The sequence below is a fragment of the Siniperca chuatsi genome, linkage group LG2 (assembly GCF_020085105.1).
Source record: "Siniperca chuatsi isolate FFG_IHB_CAS linkage group LG2, ASM2008510v1, whole genome shotgun sequence".
Taxonomy (NCBI): domain Eukaryota; kingdom Metazoa; phylum Chordata; class Actinopteri; order Centrarchiformes; family Sinipercidae; genus Siniperca; species Siniperca chuatsi.
The window spans coordinates 25,382,834-25,397,618 of NC_058043.1; the positions used below are offsets into that span (position 1 = coordinate 25,382,834).

At 41.8% G+C, this 14,785-nt stretch overlaps 1 protein-coding gene and 4 non-coding genes across 6 annotated transcripts in view; 1 reads left to right on the plus strand and 4 right to left on the minus strand.

Moving 5' to 3' along the window:
• The window catches only part of fgd5a (FYVE, RhoGEF and PH domain containing 5a), a 36,368-nt gene extending 21,999 nt beyond the window's left edge, over positions 1-14,369 (plus strand). Inside the window, exons 10-21 of one of the 2 annotated variants that reach the window (XM_044170874.1) lie at positions 115-173; positions 898-969; positions 1,175-1,243; positions 5,420-5,503; positions 5,630-5,709; positions 5,854-5,950; positions 6,229-6,366; positions 6,757-6,859; positions 6,980-7,116; positions 8,413-8,541; positions 8,909-9,063; positions 12,657-14,369. In XM_044170874.1, coding sequence (XP_044026809.1) covers positions 115-173; positions 898-969; positions 1,175-1,243; positions 5,420-5,503; positions 5,630-5,709; positions 5,854-5,950; positions 6,229-6,366; positions 6,757-6,859; positions 6,980-7,116; positions 8,413-8,541; positions 8,909-9,063; positions 12,657-12,693 — 1,160 coding nt within the window. In that variant the 3' untranslated portion in view covers positions 12,694-14,369. The remainder of the gene's footprint in view (positions 1-114; positions 174-897; positions 970-1,174; positions 1,244-5,419; positions 5,504-5,629; positions 5,710-5,853; positions 5,951-6,228; positions 6,367-6,756; positions 6,860-6,979; positions 7,117-8,412; positions 8,542-8,908; positions 9,064-12,656) is intronic. The other variant, XM_044170884.1, reaches the window with a different exon arrangement.
• Positions 7,454-7,525, minus strand: trnae-cuc. The gene has a single exon. It is a non-coding gene; the product is annotated as a tRNA-Glu (tRNA).
• On the minus strand, positions 7,920-7,991 carry trnae-cuc. Its single transcript has one exon. It is a non-coding gene; the product is annotated as a tRNA-Glu (tRNA).
• Positions 10,824-10,895, minus strand: trnae-cuc. The gene has a single exon. It is a non-coding gene; the product is annotated as a tRNA-Glu (tRNA).
• Positions 11,304-11,375, minus strand: trnae-cuc. Its single transcript has one exon. It is a non-coding gene; the product is annotated as a tRNA-Glu (tRNA).
• Positions 14,370-14,785: the final 416 nt, after the last annotated feature.

A 14,785-nucleotide genomic window follows, 5' to 3' on the forward strand; every position in this document is an offset into this window, starting at 1 on the left:
GCAGCTGCTCGACGTGTATCAGGCCCTAGTTGTTGAGTCACAGTCACTGAGTGTGTCTGTATTGAATTCGGTTGCGCATAAATCTCTCTCTTTCTTTCTCTGTTTGTGTTGCAGCTGCCTTGGTGATCGTGTCCGAGGTGGCAGACCAGGCCAATGACAATCTGAAACAGGGGGTGAGTTTACTCTGGGTACACTCCAAGTGTTTATAACATTCAGACTGTTTAGCTCCTGTTGAGTTTGATATATTCACAGCCCAGCATGCCGCTTGAGACACGTCTTTATTCTCCGCTTGGCAATGAAAGAGCAATTTTCGAATGGAGATCAAGCGTGAAGAAGTTAGACAGCTAAGGTTTTCTTGAGTATGAATCCCTCTTCTAAATGACATGCTGGAGTGAAGGAGAGGTCTATCCTTCTTTGGCGCCAGCCTCCACAGCTTGTTGATTAACACAAGGGGTGAGGAAAGATGATGTCATCAGAAAGTCCCAGGTGTAATGATTACAAAGGGAGCAGTGTAAGGGTGGACATGTTTTAAGCTCCCCCCTCAAACATGAGCAGTTCATGGAGGTAATTCACAAACCCCACACCCCCATTGTCTTTCTCGCCTCTCACCGTAAGATCCCCCGTGCCTCACTTTGGCTTGCCTCCTCTGTTTATCACACTCGCTTTTTTTTCCCTTCTATGCACATGCATCCACACACACGCACACAAGCTGACAGACAGTGTAAACACAAGCTCCCTCTATCTCTGCCCCCCCCCCTATTCAGTTTTCAGTATCACATCCCTTTCCACCTACCTCCCTTTCATTCACGAACAAACAGGGACAGTTTCATTCTCTGCCTCCTTTTCCGTCCATCACTGGATAATCTCCCTCCATCTCTGCTCTCTCTGCTCCCTCAGGAGAACTTGCTGCGTCTGGTCCACATAGAGTACAGCGTGAAGGGCAAGAGGGACCTCCTGAAACCCGGAAGGGTGAGCACCATGTAGCCCCTTCTGGCCAGTGTTACTGTTTCACTATCAAAACACAGCAACACATCGTTCTGTAATGACATGTGAAGAACAGTATTAGAAGGCCGTCACGTGGTCTAAAACATAGTTGATGTAAGCAGCAATGTGACGACCTAACATGCCTTTCTTATGCTTTTTCTGTGTGTGTGTGTGTTTTTTCTTTTGACAGATGTTTGTCAAAGAGGGCACACTCATGAAGGTCGCAAGGAAAAACAGGCAGCCCCGACACCTGTTTCTGGTAATATTTCTATCTTCTTTCCATATCACTCTTACTTTCCGATGCATTATTAGACTGTAGCGTTTAAGCCAGTGGTTCTCAACCTTTTTTGGGCCAGCACTTCCCTTTCTATTATCCAGGTCCCTTACCGCCCCCCATCAAATAAAATGTAGGCTAATTGTCTTCCCTGAATATTAATGTTGATTATTAGTCTGTGTGATATCATTAAAAAACCATGTCATTGAATGCCAAATAACAGATTTATCTGGACAATGATTTGGAATATCATTATCATTAGTTTCCCAGGGAGCAAAAAACCCATGTGAATAGAAATTATATTTATTATTATAATTTTTTTTTTATGAGTGTTAAACAAATGCAACAGTTAGGAATTTGACATTCAAACTTTAATTAGGTCTCGTTATCGGTCACAAACAGCAGCCAATCAGAAATGCCAAATAAGAAACATTCTTATTAGTTGCTCTAACGGAAAACAAGAGCAGCCTACCAAGGAAAAAAAGCAGAAGGATATGCAGGCTGTCCTATATTATAGGCCTTCACTGCGGGTTGGAGAGAAGTTAGTTTCAGCCATAGTGCGCCTGAAGTAGGGCTTGGCGATATATATTCGATATATTTGAATATTCATTAATGTGCGATATAACAGATGACCATATCGTCATATTCAAGTTTTCAGTGTTTCCGCTGGTCGCCACTGAGGGGTAGTTACGTTACTTTAGTCTGTCATAAAGTTTATAAGCTCAAGTTGCAATATAATAGTTAGTGAAAGGCTGTGTGTTTGCTAGCACAGAAAAGAAATATAAAGTTAAACAGCTAACTTAAACACGATCTGATTTCTCTACCCGCGGTTCCAGCTCTGCAGCTCCAAAACGTATATGGGAGTCGTCCGGTTTTAGGCTATTTAATTGACTTTAGCCTGATTCGAAGCTGCTAAGTAGCTAGCTGTTCACAGTCTGGAGCAACTCTGCTGTGAAGAGTACAAGAAGATGCCGTAGTAACGTTACATAAACAGGGGCTTATTTATTATTTTCTGTGGCAGCTAATATACTGCAACCAGAAGTGATCAGGTCATTTACTTAAGCAAAAGTACTATTGCCAACCCCACTGTGACAATACTCCACTACAAGTAAAAGTTCTGCAAGTACTCATTGTGCAGTAAAATGCTCCCTGTCAGCGTTTTACTATTATATATTATGTTTATGGATTACTGCTGCATTAATGTGTATGTTGCATTTTACTGCTGTAGATGTTTAAGGTTGAGCTAATTTTAACTACTTTAAGTACTGTTGGGCAGTTTAATCTACAGAAATGCATCATATTCTACAAGATCATCATACGTTTGCACTATTTGAGAATTTATGGTATTTTAGAGAAAATGTGTATATTGCTTCCAGTGCCCCCCAACGTTCTCTGAACACCTGGGGGGCTCTGTTGAGAACTTTAAAATACTGTTTTCCCCTTTTGTTCCCTTCCGTAGTTTCAAAATAATAGTTCAACATTTTGGGAAATATGCTTATTAGCTTTCTTGCTGAGAGTTACTGTAGATGTGAAGGTCCATACTACTTTGATATCTGTCTGTTAAAAATGAACCTACAGTCAACAAGCGATTAGCTTAGCATAACGACTAGAAGCAGAGGAAAACAGTTAGCCTGGCACTGTCCAAAGATAAAAGATCCACCTCTAAGTTCACTAATTAACACCTTATATTTAAGTTGTGTAATAATGACAGTTTGTGGTTTTACGAGGGGATTATGTGCCAGGCTATTTCTTGGCCAGGCACAGTGACTTCCTGGAGCCTGCAGCTTTCTGGCAACCTCACATGATGGTTTTTGTATGGATTAATCAAACAAGATATAAGGTGTTAATTAGTGAGCTTCAGAGGAGATGGTAGGTGTATTTTTCACCTTTGGACAAACCAACGTAGCTGTTTCCCCCTGTTTCCGTTCTTTATGTTAAGATAACCTCCTGCTTCAAATTGAACAGACAGACATGAGAGTATCAGTCTTCTCATCTAACTCTCGGCAAGAAAGCAAATAAGCACATTTCCCAAAATGTCAAACTATTATTCAAATCTATTTCTTGTTCATTGAAGCTATATAATGTTTACTGAGTGACATAGTCAAAGACAAGACTCCAGTTGAGCATGGAACTTCAAGACTCCATATTTGCATAATTTTATACCTATTTCCCCAAAATTCAACTTCACTTCACATATTTGGTAACTTTCAAAATAAAGCTCTGTGGGTTTGAACAATATCTGGATGCACACCATGAGTTTGTAATGACAAAGGGGTTAAATCATTGCTACATCAATGATTCAACATGGTGCACTACAATAGAAAACACCTGCCATACCATTGAAGCAGTGGCGAAAACAAAGCTAGTGTGGTCTGCGAAAATATGGGGGGCTGTTGGGCGGAGGTCGATCTGCAAGGTAGGTGAGGTTGGGAGGGGGGCATGAGGCCAAGGCTGTAAGACCTCCACTTGGCACCACACCCATCCAGAAAGGGCCTCCCTCTCCTCTCCCCTCCTCCCGTCTCAGGACTTGTTTTCCAGGGCCCCACTTCCTTACAGGATGTTTGGTGTGGGTCACTGGATGCTGGCTTCCTGTGTACTGGGAGGGGACTGACAGCAAAGTGAAGGCCAGACACCCTGTAGAATGCAGGGAGGAGGAGGAGGTGGTGGAGGAGGGGTGGTGGTGCTACACAAACACGTAACGTGAAATAGAGAAGCCCACTCTATTGTTCCATGTGCAATCAGTGCTGTCTCATGTTATGAATAATGCTTGAGCTATATATCTGCAGGAGCAGCATTTATGATTATGGCTTATACTTGAGAATATAACGTGAAGATATGGATTTATTTATCTTTTTCTTGATTTTGCTCTATTCCATCATTCTCCCAGTCCTTCTAAATATTGATTGCAGATTGCAGTAGAGCAATAGCTGAAAAGGGTTGGTGGTTCAACCTTGTAGGCTATTAGGGTTATATAGCCATTCGCTCTCTTGAAGTGGACGGCTTCAGTGGGTCAGCTGTTATTTATGGGCTTTTAAGGAAAGAGAATCCAAACAACAGTGAAGATGAAAGCCATCACTCACCTCAGCGACAGAGAGAAGCTGCAACCGTGTCACAAGCCTGGGCTCAAAGAAGAAAGAGAAGCAGGGTGAATGAGTGAGGGAAGGGATTGAAAGGAGGACAGAGATAAAGAAAGCTGTCAGAGGGAAGAGAGCACGAGTGAATGAGAAATGTTGAAAAAGTAAATGGCTTAGGTGTCAAGGGGTCAAGTAGGTACATGTTGTGTCTCATCTGGGAAAGTCGTTTGTGAAGTCTGTTAACTTGGCTCTTGGTTGGGATTCTGTGGAAGGAATCTTCAAGTAAATGAGCAGCGCAGGGTGGAGCAGACGAACTGCGGTGGCTGCAGCCCAGAGGTTGCAGGCAGGGCTCGGCCTTGGCTATCATGCACTGTTTTGTCTCCAGCCAGTGAACCCGTAACTGTGGCTGTTTGTGTTGTTGTTGTTGTGGTGAAGGTGGCTGGTTCCACCCAGTCCTGGTTCTCAGTGTAGCCTGAGAAGGCTGGGAGGGCGAGGGGAGGCCTGGAGCCTGGAGCAGGGTGGAGAATTCCTGGATGCTGCCTTTACGGCCCCAGCGGATGTTTAGAGCACACATTAGGTGTGACCGATGATGTCATCTCTTTTGTCTGGGAAAAAATTAAATACCTCTCATAACACAATGGACTTTCAGTGAGTTCAGGGGATCACAATACTTTTGGTCTGACAAGCAAATAAACACTTTTAATGCCTTTTTTGTTGCTGTGTGCATACATGGGAATTTTGTGCTGAGGGGCTGCACAGACATGTGTGAATGCTGTGAAAGGAAACATAATCTAAGCAGTTGAGCCCAGAAAGTTGCCTACAAGAAAGATAAAATAAACAAAGAGGTGTGTGCTACAATTTTATTATATTAATTATTTCTTTCAAGACAACACCACTACCTTGTGGTAATTATTGGGTATTACATTCGGAATAGCTGGTAATTTTTTCACACATTTTTTTTAATCTAAAACTATGGTTTCACATTCTCATTTATCTACTATGTTATTCTTTTTAAGAGCATGATAAACATATAAGTGGAATCTAACATAATATACCTCTTATTTCCTCTTTCTATGTTCTTTATCAGATGAACGATATAATGCTGTACACCTACCCTCAGCAGGATGGAAAATACAGGCTTAAGAACACACTATCTCTGTCTGGGATGAAGGTACATTAACGTCTCCCTTCTCTGACTATCTCAGCTCACTTCTGACTTTATGTCTGAACACAATGTTTATTGGCTGAACTGTGATGTGTTTTTCCCCCTCACACACACACACACACACACACACAGGTGAGCAAACCTGTCCTAGACAACGTGCTGAACTGTCTTAGGATTGAGGTGTCTGACATCACTATTACACTCTCAGCCAGGTGAGCATCCAACTCCAAAACCTTGAAATGAACAGTGTGAATTTGTTTATGACTTTTCTCCCATTGTTCAAAATGACTCTGGACGTTAAGCCTAAAGCCTTTCAGGAGTATCAGTTGTAATTGTTTGTGTGTTTCTCTCCTCAGCTCAGTTGGAGAGAGGGAGGACTGGTTCCACACATTGAGTCGAGCCATAGCAGACCATGCTGCAGGACTCTGTACATTTGGTGGACCCTGCAGTGAGGTAAGAAAAAATAAAGGCTCTTTGATGAAGTTAAAGCTATTTTTCATCTGCGTTGATTCATAAAATGCATCAACTAAAAGACGTAACAGTAATAATGCTTGTTTGACTAATTAAGATCAATTTTACTACTGAAATATGTAACATTCCTTTAACTAGCACTAATAATTAGGTGTGTTTTGTAATCGCCAGTTTCTGTCTCCCCACATACTAACATACGGTAACATCTGCTTCAATCTTCAATCTTTCTCACCTTGTCTAATATATGTATGTGTCCACAGGCCCGTGAGAAGTTGTGGATGGCCCTGGGTGAGGCTGCTCCTGTACTGGTGCCAGTTTCTCATGTGATGATGTGCATGAACTGTACCTCTGACTTCAGCCTCACGTTGAGACGACACCACTGCAACGCCTGTGGCAAGGTCAGACACACAGGCCTGCAAAAACTACTTGTTGGTGATCAGTCTTAACTCCAGTTTTGTTCCATTGTACTGGATGCTTAATACTTTATTGATCCCAGAGGGGAAACTTTTTAATGTTTCTATGTATCCAATAAACCCATTATTCTAGGTTCGTCATTTAATCTCATCTAAAATTTATGAATGAAAGAGTTATAATGCCAGTCACCAAACAAGTGACATGCTTTAATGTAGTGCTTTTAATCATTCTGTGAGAGTATTTATTGTTGTTGCAAATGGTCAATGCTCTTTTTGGGTCAAATATCAAGTATCAGGAGGTCAAAGATAGACCAGTGAAACCGGATGCTGTCTATCTGTGGTTTGTAAATCTTTGTATTCTGTCTCTCTGAGCAGGTGGTGTGCCGTGCTTGTTCCAGGAACAGATACCCACTGAAGTACCTCAAAGACAGGGTGGCCAAAGTGTGTGACCACTGCTATGCTGAGCTCAGGAAAAGAGGTGAATCTCAGCTTTCTGTATGTAGAAGTGTCTCACAGGTGGGGGAGTACAGTGGAAAGAAAAATATATTGGTGTGTTTCCTCCTCTTTGATATGGTATTAACTGCATGCATGTCTGTAGGTGGCAGCGTGTCGGGGGCGTGCGGTAACTCCAGCCCTCGGACTCACCGGGCCAGCCGTCCCCTCTCTGCTGTCTTCCAGAGCCTGCAGCCCCCTAGTTTGTGGAAGAGCAGGAAGAGCACTACCCCTCTCAATCAGGTGGATTACACTTCCTATTTGCCATCTGTACCTCTATTTCATTTCAAACATGCATTTGACAAGCCTCAAAATATGGTATCTAATAGTAAGTATTGATTGTAATGAGTAACGTTCAGGCACTGCGAGCAACGTTTGATTTGAAATACTGAAATCACTTAAGCATATGAAATCATGCTCACTTTCAGCACATAATTATAGTACTACATTTTGGAGGGTTTTAATTATATGGCCTCTATTATTCAGTAAGTAATCAACACACTGCATCCATGCCAGCACTGGCACTAGACATGATGAGACTGATTTCTGTATTGGAGCTGTGGTGACCATTAAAAGCACATTCCCTGACCGGGAATCGAACCCGGGCCGCGGCGGTGAGAGCGTCGAATCCTAGCCACTAGACCACCAGGGATCTGTAAAAACCTCTGGTTGGCATGTGTGGTATTTGTGACAGCAGGTAAGGAGGATAAACCTCCCTAGTTTGTGGAAGAGCAGGAAGAGCACCTCCCCTCTAAACCAGGTGGACTACACTTCCAATCTGTACCTCTAGTTCATTTCAAACATGCATTTGAAAAGCCTCAGAGTATGGCATCTAATGGGCCCAATTTTGATCACAATGTATCTCACACTTAATGTCACTAATTCCATTTCTCATTGTACATATGGTCATGATAAACATTCAGGCACAGCAAGCGTTAGCCTTCTGTTTGAATTAAATCATGCTCACTTTCAGCACATAATTGCCTACTACAGTATTATGTTGTAAGCATCAGTTGTTATTTCTATTATTCAGTAAGTAAAGAAAGTTCCCTGACCGGGAATCGAACCCGGGCCGCGGCGGTGAGAGCGCCGAATCCTAACCACTAGACCACCAGGGAACTGGGAGCTGAGTGATCACTAGACCACAAGCGAGCTGTACACACAAGTGGCAAACTCGTTTACTGGGATGTCTGGCATGTGTGCCGACTGATCAGCTGTAGACACTTGTGTGTAGTGCAAGACAGCTGCCAGTAGGGTTCACTATTTACCTTTCTACCTTTCTTCCAGTCTTCAGGGGTTGGACCATATAACAGGAATGTAATGTGATGCAGCTCCTGCAATATAAACTAGACTTGTTATTCTTACTGGCAATTCTTGTTGAAACTGTCAGAAAAAAATGGTCATTTTGTAGTTTGTGGTTTTGTTGCACTGGATTCCATTATATTGCAAAAGGTTCTGGTTATATTACCCAGTCCCTCTATCTGTGTATTTGCATTAATGCAGGTTTATGTGTACTTAATGTGTCATGCATTTCATCAGGTGGCGCTTGCTGTGGAGGGCTCCACCATGAGCGGCAGCCTGCAGCGCCGGAAGAAGAGCAAGAGGAAGTGGAAACGGCTGTGGTTCCTCCTCAAAGACAAGGTGCTCTACACCTTCACAGCCCGTGAGGTGAGGGGGCACAGAGTCTCCCACACCAGCCCCAAAACACTCACACACTCTCATGATCACTCAGTCACAGAGGCATTTCCTCACAACCTTTGTCTATCCGTTTTCTTCTTCACATCTGGCCAGTGCAGTACAAAACTGTTTAACACTCACATTTCCACTGTTCAACCTTTCCTCCTGGGCAGAACACTTTATGTGACTAATGAAGGGATTCTCTGTGCTCTCTATTCCTTTTGACAAGTATGCATCTGAGTGTTGCACCGCGTTGTTCTTCTTGAAGCTTGAAATTCTCATTATTTGCATATTGCTGCTGACAGCAAGATTGGTGTTTTGAACTTGTATGCCTGTGTCTTCACTCTGGTTTCTTCAGGATAAAGTGGCTTCAGAGAGTCTACCTCTGCAAGGCTTCACCGTCAAGCTAAGTGAGAGGCCAGAGGGAGAGGAAAGCAGCAGCATGTTTCATCTCTACCACAAGAAAACCCTTTACTACACCTTTAGGGCTGATGATCAACACACTGCACGCAGGTCAGCACTGGCGCTATTTATATAGACATGACCAGATTGATTTCTGTATTGTAGCTGTGGTGTACAGTGGCCGACAAGGGCAAACACACTGCAACTTGAGAAAACACATGCAAAAAGACACAATGCATGCAGATTATGAAAACATCTTCATTAATTTGACACATGCGCAGCATTTAGAAAACAAGCTGCAAATACAGAAATGCGCAGCAAACACAAAACAACTACCCAAGTGTTTCCAGAGGACGCAAAAAAGGTCTGTGACTCATGAAGTCGGGTCCGTGTCATCTGTTCATTGTTTTTCTGTTATTTTGTTTTGTACTGTTTCTCCACTTTGCGCATGTGCAGTCTGATATGCAGCGTGCACTTACCTCGCGGGAGCGCGCTGATTCACAGAAAAAAAGTTTAAAGCATTTTTGAAACTGAAACTGAAGGTAAATTTGAAGGAATTTGAAAAAAAAAATGTTGGAAAACTACTGTTAATCAGAGATAATAACCAGGTTCATCTGTGATGACAGACAGACTGTAGCCTGTTATGAACGTTGGAGTGACCAAGTGCACATAAATAGCATTATCTACAGTCTGCAAGGTTTCCTGCATTAAACCCACCGGTTAAATTTTTCGTCCTCACATATGCGTTTTTACGCATGGGAGTTTATCCTGTGATGCACTATGAGGAGACAATAAAGCTCCTTGATTTGACATGCTCAGGTCGTACAGCGGCATCTTGTGACCACAGTCGTCAAAGCAGCTTCATTAGTGATTTAATACCTGTAAGATAATTAACTGGATGTCTTTCCAAAACATAACCTGTCAACTTTTGGTGAATCAGTCCCCCCCTCCTTAAAAAATGTGATACTGTGTAATTTGTAACTTTTTAAACATCAACAAAGCTGAGGTCATCTCTTTATCATTACAGTGCTTGGCCTTCTGTAGCCTATACCTCAGGATATTTCTGGTCTAATAATGCCTATATGATTATCCTGCAGGCTACAGGTTGTCTGTCAACACTTGTGATAGGATAGTAATGGTTAATATCTGTCATAAACACTAAATCTCCTCACAAGTCATTAAAATTATTGACAGAATTCAATCTTTTTCGCTCTGCTCTGTGCACTTTCAACACATGCGCAGAATAGAGCAGTTGTAGAAGTCAGAAACCCACAACATAAACATGAACGGATGATACACGGACCCGACTTCAATAACTTCATGAGTCACAAACCATGGCAACAAACTTGACAACAAACTTGTCCAAGCCGTATAAATCACTTTTTAGTGTCCTCTGGAAACACTTCTGTTGTTGTTGTGTGTTCTTGCAGCACATTTCTGTAATATTATTTGCAGCTTGTTTACTAAATGATGATTTGTTGTCAAATTTGCTTGGGTTTTGTTTATTTGCATGTGTTTTCTTAAGTTGCAGTGCGCTTACACTTGTCAGCCACAGTAGTAGTGTCCATTAAAAGCACATTCCCTGACCAGGAGTCAAATTTGGGCCATGGCGGTGAGAGCCCCGAAACCTAAACACTAGACCACCAGGGAACTGGGAGAAAGCCCGTTGTTGGCATGTGTGGTATTTGTGACAGCAGGCAAGGAGGATAAACTTCCCTAGTTTGTGGAAGAGCACCTCCCCTCTAAACCCGGTGGACACTACCCATTTGTAGTTCATTTGATGTAGTTTCATCTCTAGTTCATTTCAAACATGCATTAGACAAGCCTCAGAATATATTCAGTAAGTAATATTATTCAGTAAGTAAAGAAAGTTCCCTGACCGGGAATCAAACCCGGGCCGCGGCGGTGAGAGCGCCGAATCCTAACCACTAGACCACCAGGGAACTGGGAGCTGAGTGATCACTAGACCACAAGCGAGCTGTACACACATTCAAGTGGCAAATTTGTTTACTGGGATGTCTGGCATGTGTGCCGACTGATCAGCTGTAGACACTTGTGTGTAGTGCAAGACAGCTGCCAGTAGGGTTCACTATTTACCTTTCTACCTTTCTTCCAGTCTTCAGGGGTTGGACCATATAACAGGAATGTAATGTGATGCAGCTCCTGCAATAAAAACTAGTCTTTCGTTTGAATGAAATCATGCTCACTTTTAGCACATCATTGCCTGCTGTTGCAGGTTTTAATTATATGGCCTCTATTATTCAGTAAGTAATCAACACACTGCATCCATGCCAGCACTGGCACTAGACATGATGAGACTGATTTCTGTATTGGTGACCATTAAAAGCACATTCCCTGACCGGGAATCGAACCCGGGCCGCGGCGGTGAGAGCGCCGAATCCTAACCACTAGACCACCAGGGAACTGACAGCTAAGTGATCACTAGACCACAAGGGAGCTGTACACACAAGTGGCAAACTCGTTTACTGGGATGTCTGGCATGTGTGCCAGAATCCTAGCCACTAGACCACCAGGGATCTGTAAAACCCTCTGGTTGGCATGTGTGGTATTTGTGACAGTAGGCAAGGAGGATAAACCTCCCTAGTTTGTGGAAGAGCAGGAAGAGCACCTCCCCTCTAAACCAGGTGGACTACACTTCCCATCTGTACCTCTAGTTCATTTCAAACATGCATTTGCTGTCCGAAGTGATAGAAAGAGTGCTCCACATGGGTTTAATATTATTTATATCTTTAGTTTATTTGTCTAGATTGTCTCTTTATTTCAAGACCTAAAATACGTATTGGTATATTTGATCTTTAAAGCGGAGATGTTTTGATAAAAAATGTTAATCTAACAGCATTAAAGTCTGTGTCTGTGAAAGATGACAACAGGCTTCGCCATTGCACTGGTCTGATGAATATGTGGCTATTTGTGGCATTCCTGCTGTGCTGGTAACCAATCAAGTTGACAGAACATGTTTATTGAACAGTAGGTTAGAACCAACAAATCGTCCAGGTCAATATATCAGCCGGTTTTTCAACTGTGAAATGTCCCAGTTAGAGACAGAGAAGACAAACTAGAAACCACAAAAAGAAGTGTACAAACCACAAAACATAAAATCAAGACAAAGAAGCCGAATAGGTTTTATGATCCTTTTTAAAGATGTGTACTGACTTGTTGATAATATACTAGTTTAAAATGTACTGTCATCTGAATAAAGCACTGAGCAAAACTCACAAAGTGAGTTGTATGTTTTTAATGCTGTGTAGTTTTAACAGGGCACTCAGTTTAACGTAACACAATTTAGTATTGCATTTCCGTTAAATTTGGGGAAAGCCACAGACGTTGCGATATCCTGATTGTTAATCCTTGGTATGGATCAAGCTTCAAAAACACTGGATCATTCATTTCCCATAATGCAACCAATAGTATCTTTTTGTGAGACCCTCCCTGCATGGTAAAAGCCTACGTCTTTCAAACTCCTACCCCCTGCTGAAAATGTGTAGTCCCCAAGCCCAAGCCGAACAAAGAAGACATTATGCAACTGTTTTCTTAGGCTAAATAGTATCAGAAATACTTTATTGATCCCCGTAGGGAAACTCGTACTAGTACTGCCTGTGACTGGTAAAGTGACTTTGTCATGTAAAATCAGTGGAATGCCCCTTTAAGTGTTCCATGAACCATTGTGTTTTCTTGTGTTTCAGATGGGTCAATGCCATGGAGGAGGCTACTGTTTTATAGCACCCGCTCAGTTAAATGAACACGCCCTGCTGTCCGTGACTGCTGCAACTCCTCTGTGGAGCACAACATAGCTACCTGCTGCATCTGAACTCAGACCATCAGTAAGGATTCATCACGTCTGACCTGTTGTGGAATATTATGTGACAATTTAATCACTAGAAGGATCTTAGACAAGTCTGTCACCCAGGGGCAAGGAGGTAAAAGTGGGAGAGTCAGAGGGAGGCTACTATGTGGAAAGGAGAAGTGGAAAGCTCTTGTTGGACCATGATCTAACATATGAAAACTCTTTGGTTCCAAATGCGCTGATCCAGCTGAGCTCACAGGCGCCTTCACTTTTTAGGAGCAGCTTGGATACATCAAGTGCTTCATCTAAAAGAACATTTTATTCCCTCTGTTTCCCCTTTTTACAAGGACCATCCCACAAAAGATTGTCCTCCAAGTCAACCTTTTTTTCATTTTGGTGTCTTTTACCTGAGGTTCCACTGGATTATTAAATCAGTCGTTTGGTTCTGCAGGAGAACATCACATAATTCATTTTTATACGTGAGACAGTTACAGCCTGTGTTCTGTGATGGGCACAACATCACTTAGCAAAAATATCAAAAACAAACTTTGCTCCATAGTCGTATTCGCAGCTAGTAAAAGGGAAAATATTGGTCACCGTTTTAGAGAGGTATTTGGTATTCTGAATATATATTGTGAAGTATACACTGCAAATATTGAAGTGAATTATATGATTTGTTTGTATAGAAATGGTGTTACATGATGTTCTGAATAAGAGGTCATTTTAACTATCACAGTTTGTGTACATTATATTTCTTGTTTTGAGTTTGACACAATGTTACTCTTGTATTGAATCTGCAAGGTTATGGAATGGCCCTCAGCATGACACCCACTCAACAGTTCCTCTATAAGGATGAACACTTTCAAAGACAGTTTGTATTGTAGGTTTTTAACACATTTCTCATACAGTTCTTAAGTGCCAATTGATTTCTTCCAGTTGAATGCAGTGCAATTTGTAATTGATGATGAATGTGCCTGAAATGAAACTGTACTCCTTGTTCGTCTTTATGTTATCACAGTACTGTACTACTGTCATGTCTCCAGAAGAGACCTTGATAACATTTGCTTTTTATATACTCTTATATACTTTAACCTTCTAGTATTTTGAACAGTTCAGTTACAGTCCAGTAACATAAGAATATACTATTATGCCATTTTTATTAATGCCTTTTTCATGCTGTATATACACTGCTGGATAAAATCATACTTTAACTACTCTGACTTATTGGAAACTGCTGAAAAAGAAGCCATCGCCATACTACCTATAAACTGTCAGTGTTGGTCATCTGAGCCGCTCATGTCTTCAGCAGTAGAGAGGACACTGGAGTTTCACACTTCTCTACTGTTCTAACATAGACATCGATAGTTTCTCTTAAATAACCTACCTAAAGGCGTTATCTACTCCATTCAGAATGCAGCTGTACTACATGTAATCTTTCAGCCCGTCAAACGGCATTATTTCTGAAGCACACATTTGTTCATCAAGTACTGTTCAGCTTTTCTACCTGTTTCTTATGCGGCATACTTATAGTGTTATTATGGATTGTACCTCTTGCATATTGTAAATGTTTATGTATATAGATACATATGAAAATAAACTTTCAAAAAGTTTAGTTAATGTGCTTTCATAGTGCAGCGCTGTGCTACCTGCTCTTACACGTGAATCTGTTTCTTTATTAAGTTATAAAACATAAACTGAGTGGACACAATATGCTATGCATTGTATTTGTTTGTACAGGTGTTCACATTGTGCTTATCCACTGTAAGTGCTAAATACTGGGATGAGGCTGAAATAAGTACATATTAGAGTCTCCATTGTTTGTGTTATTGGCAAACACAGTTTAGTTAAATGTCTCTTTCATCCAGCAGAGGGCAGCAGTACATCATGCCATCAGACATGCCGATGACAGAAAACTTGAGAGTTGCTCCTGCATATTTCTGTTTGTCCACCACCATACACTTAGAAAGGAAAGAGTACAATGATATTATATGCAAAGTAGCGTGGCGTGTATCATCTACCAGGCGTCCC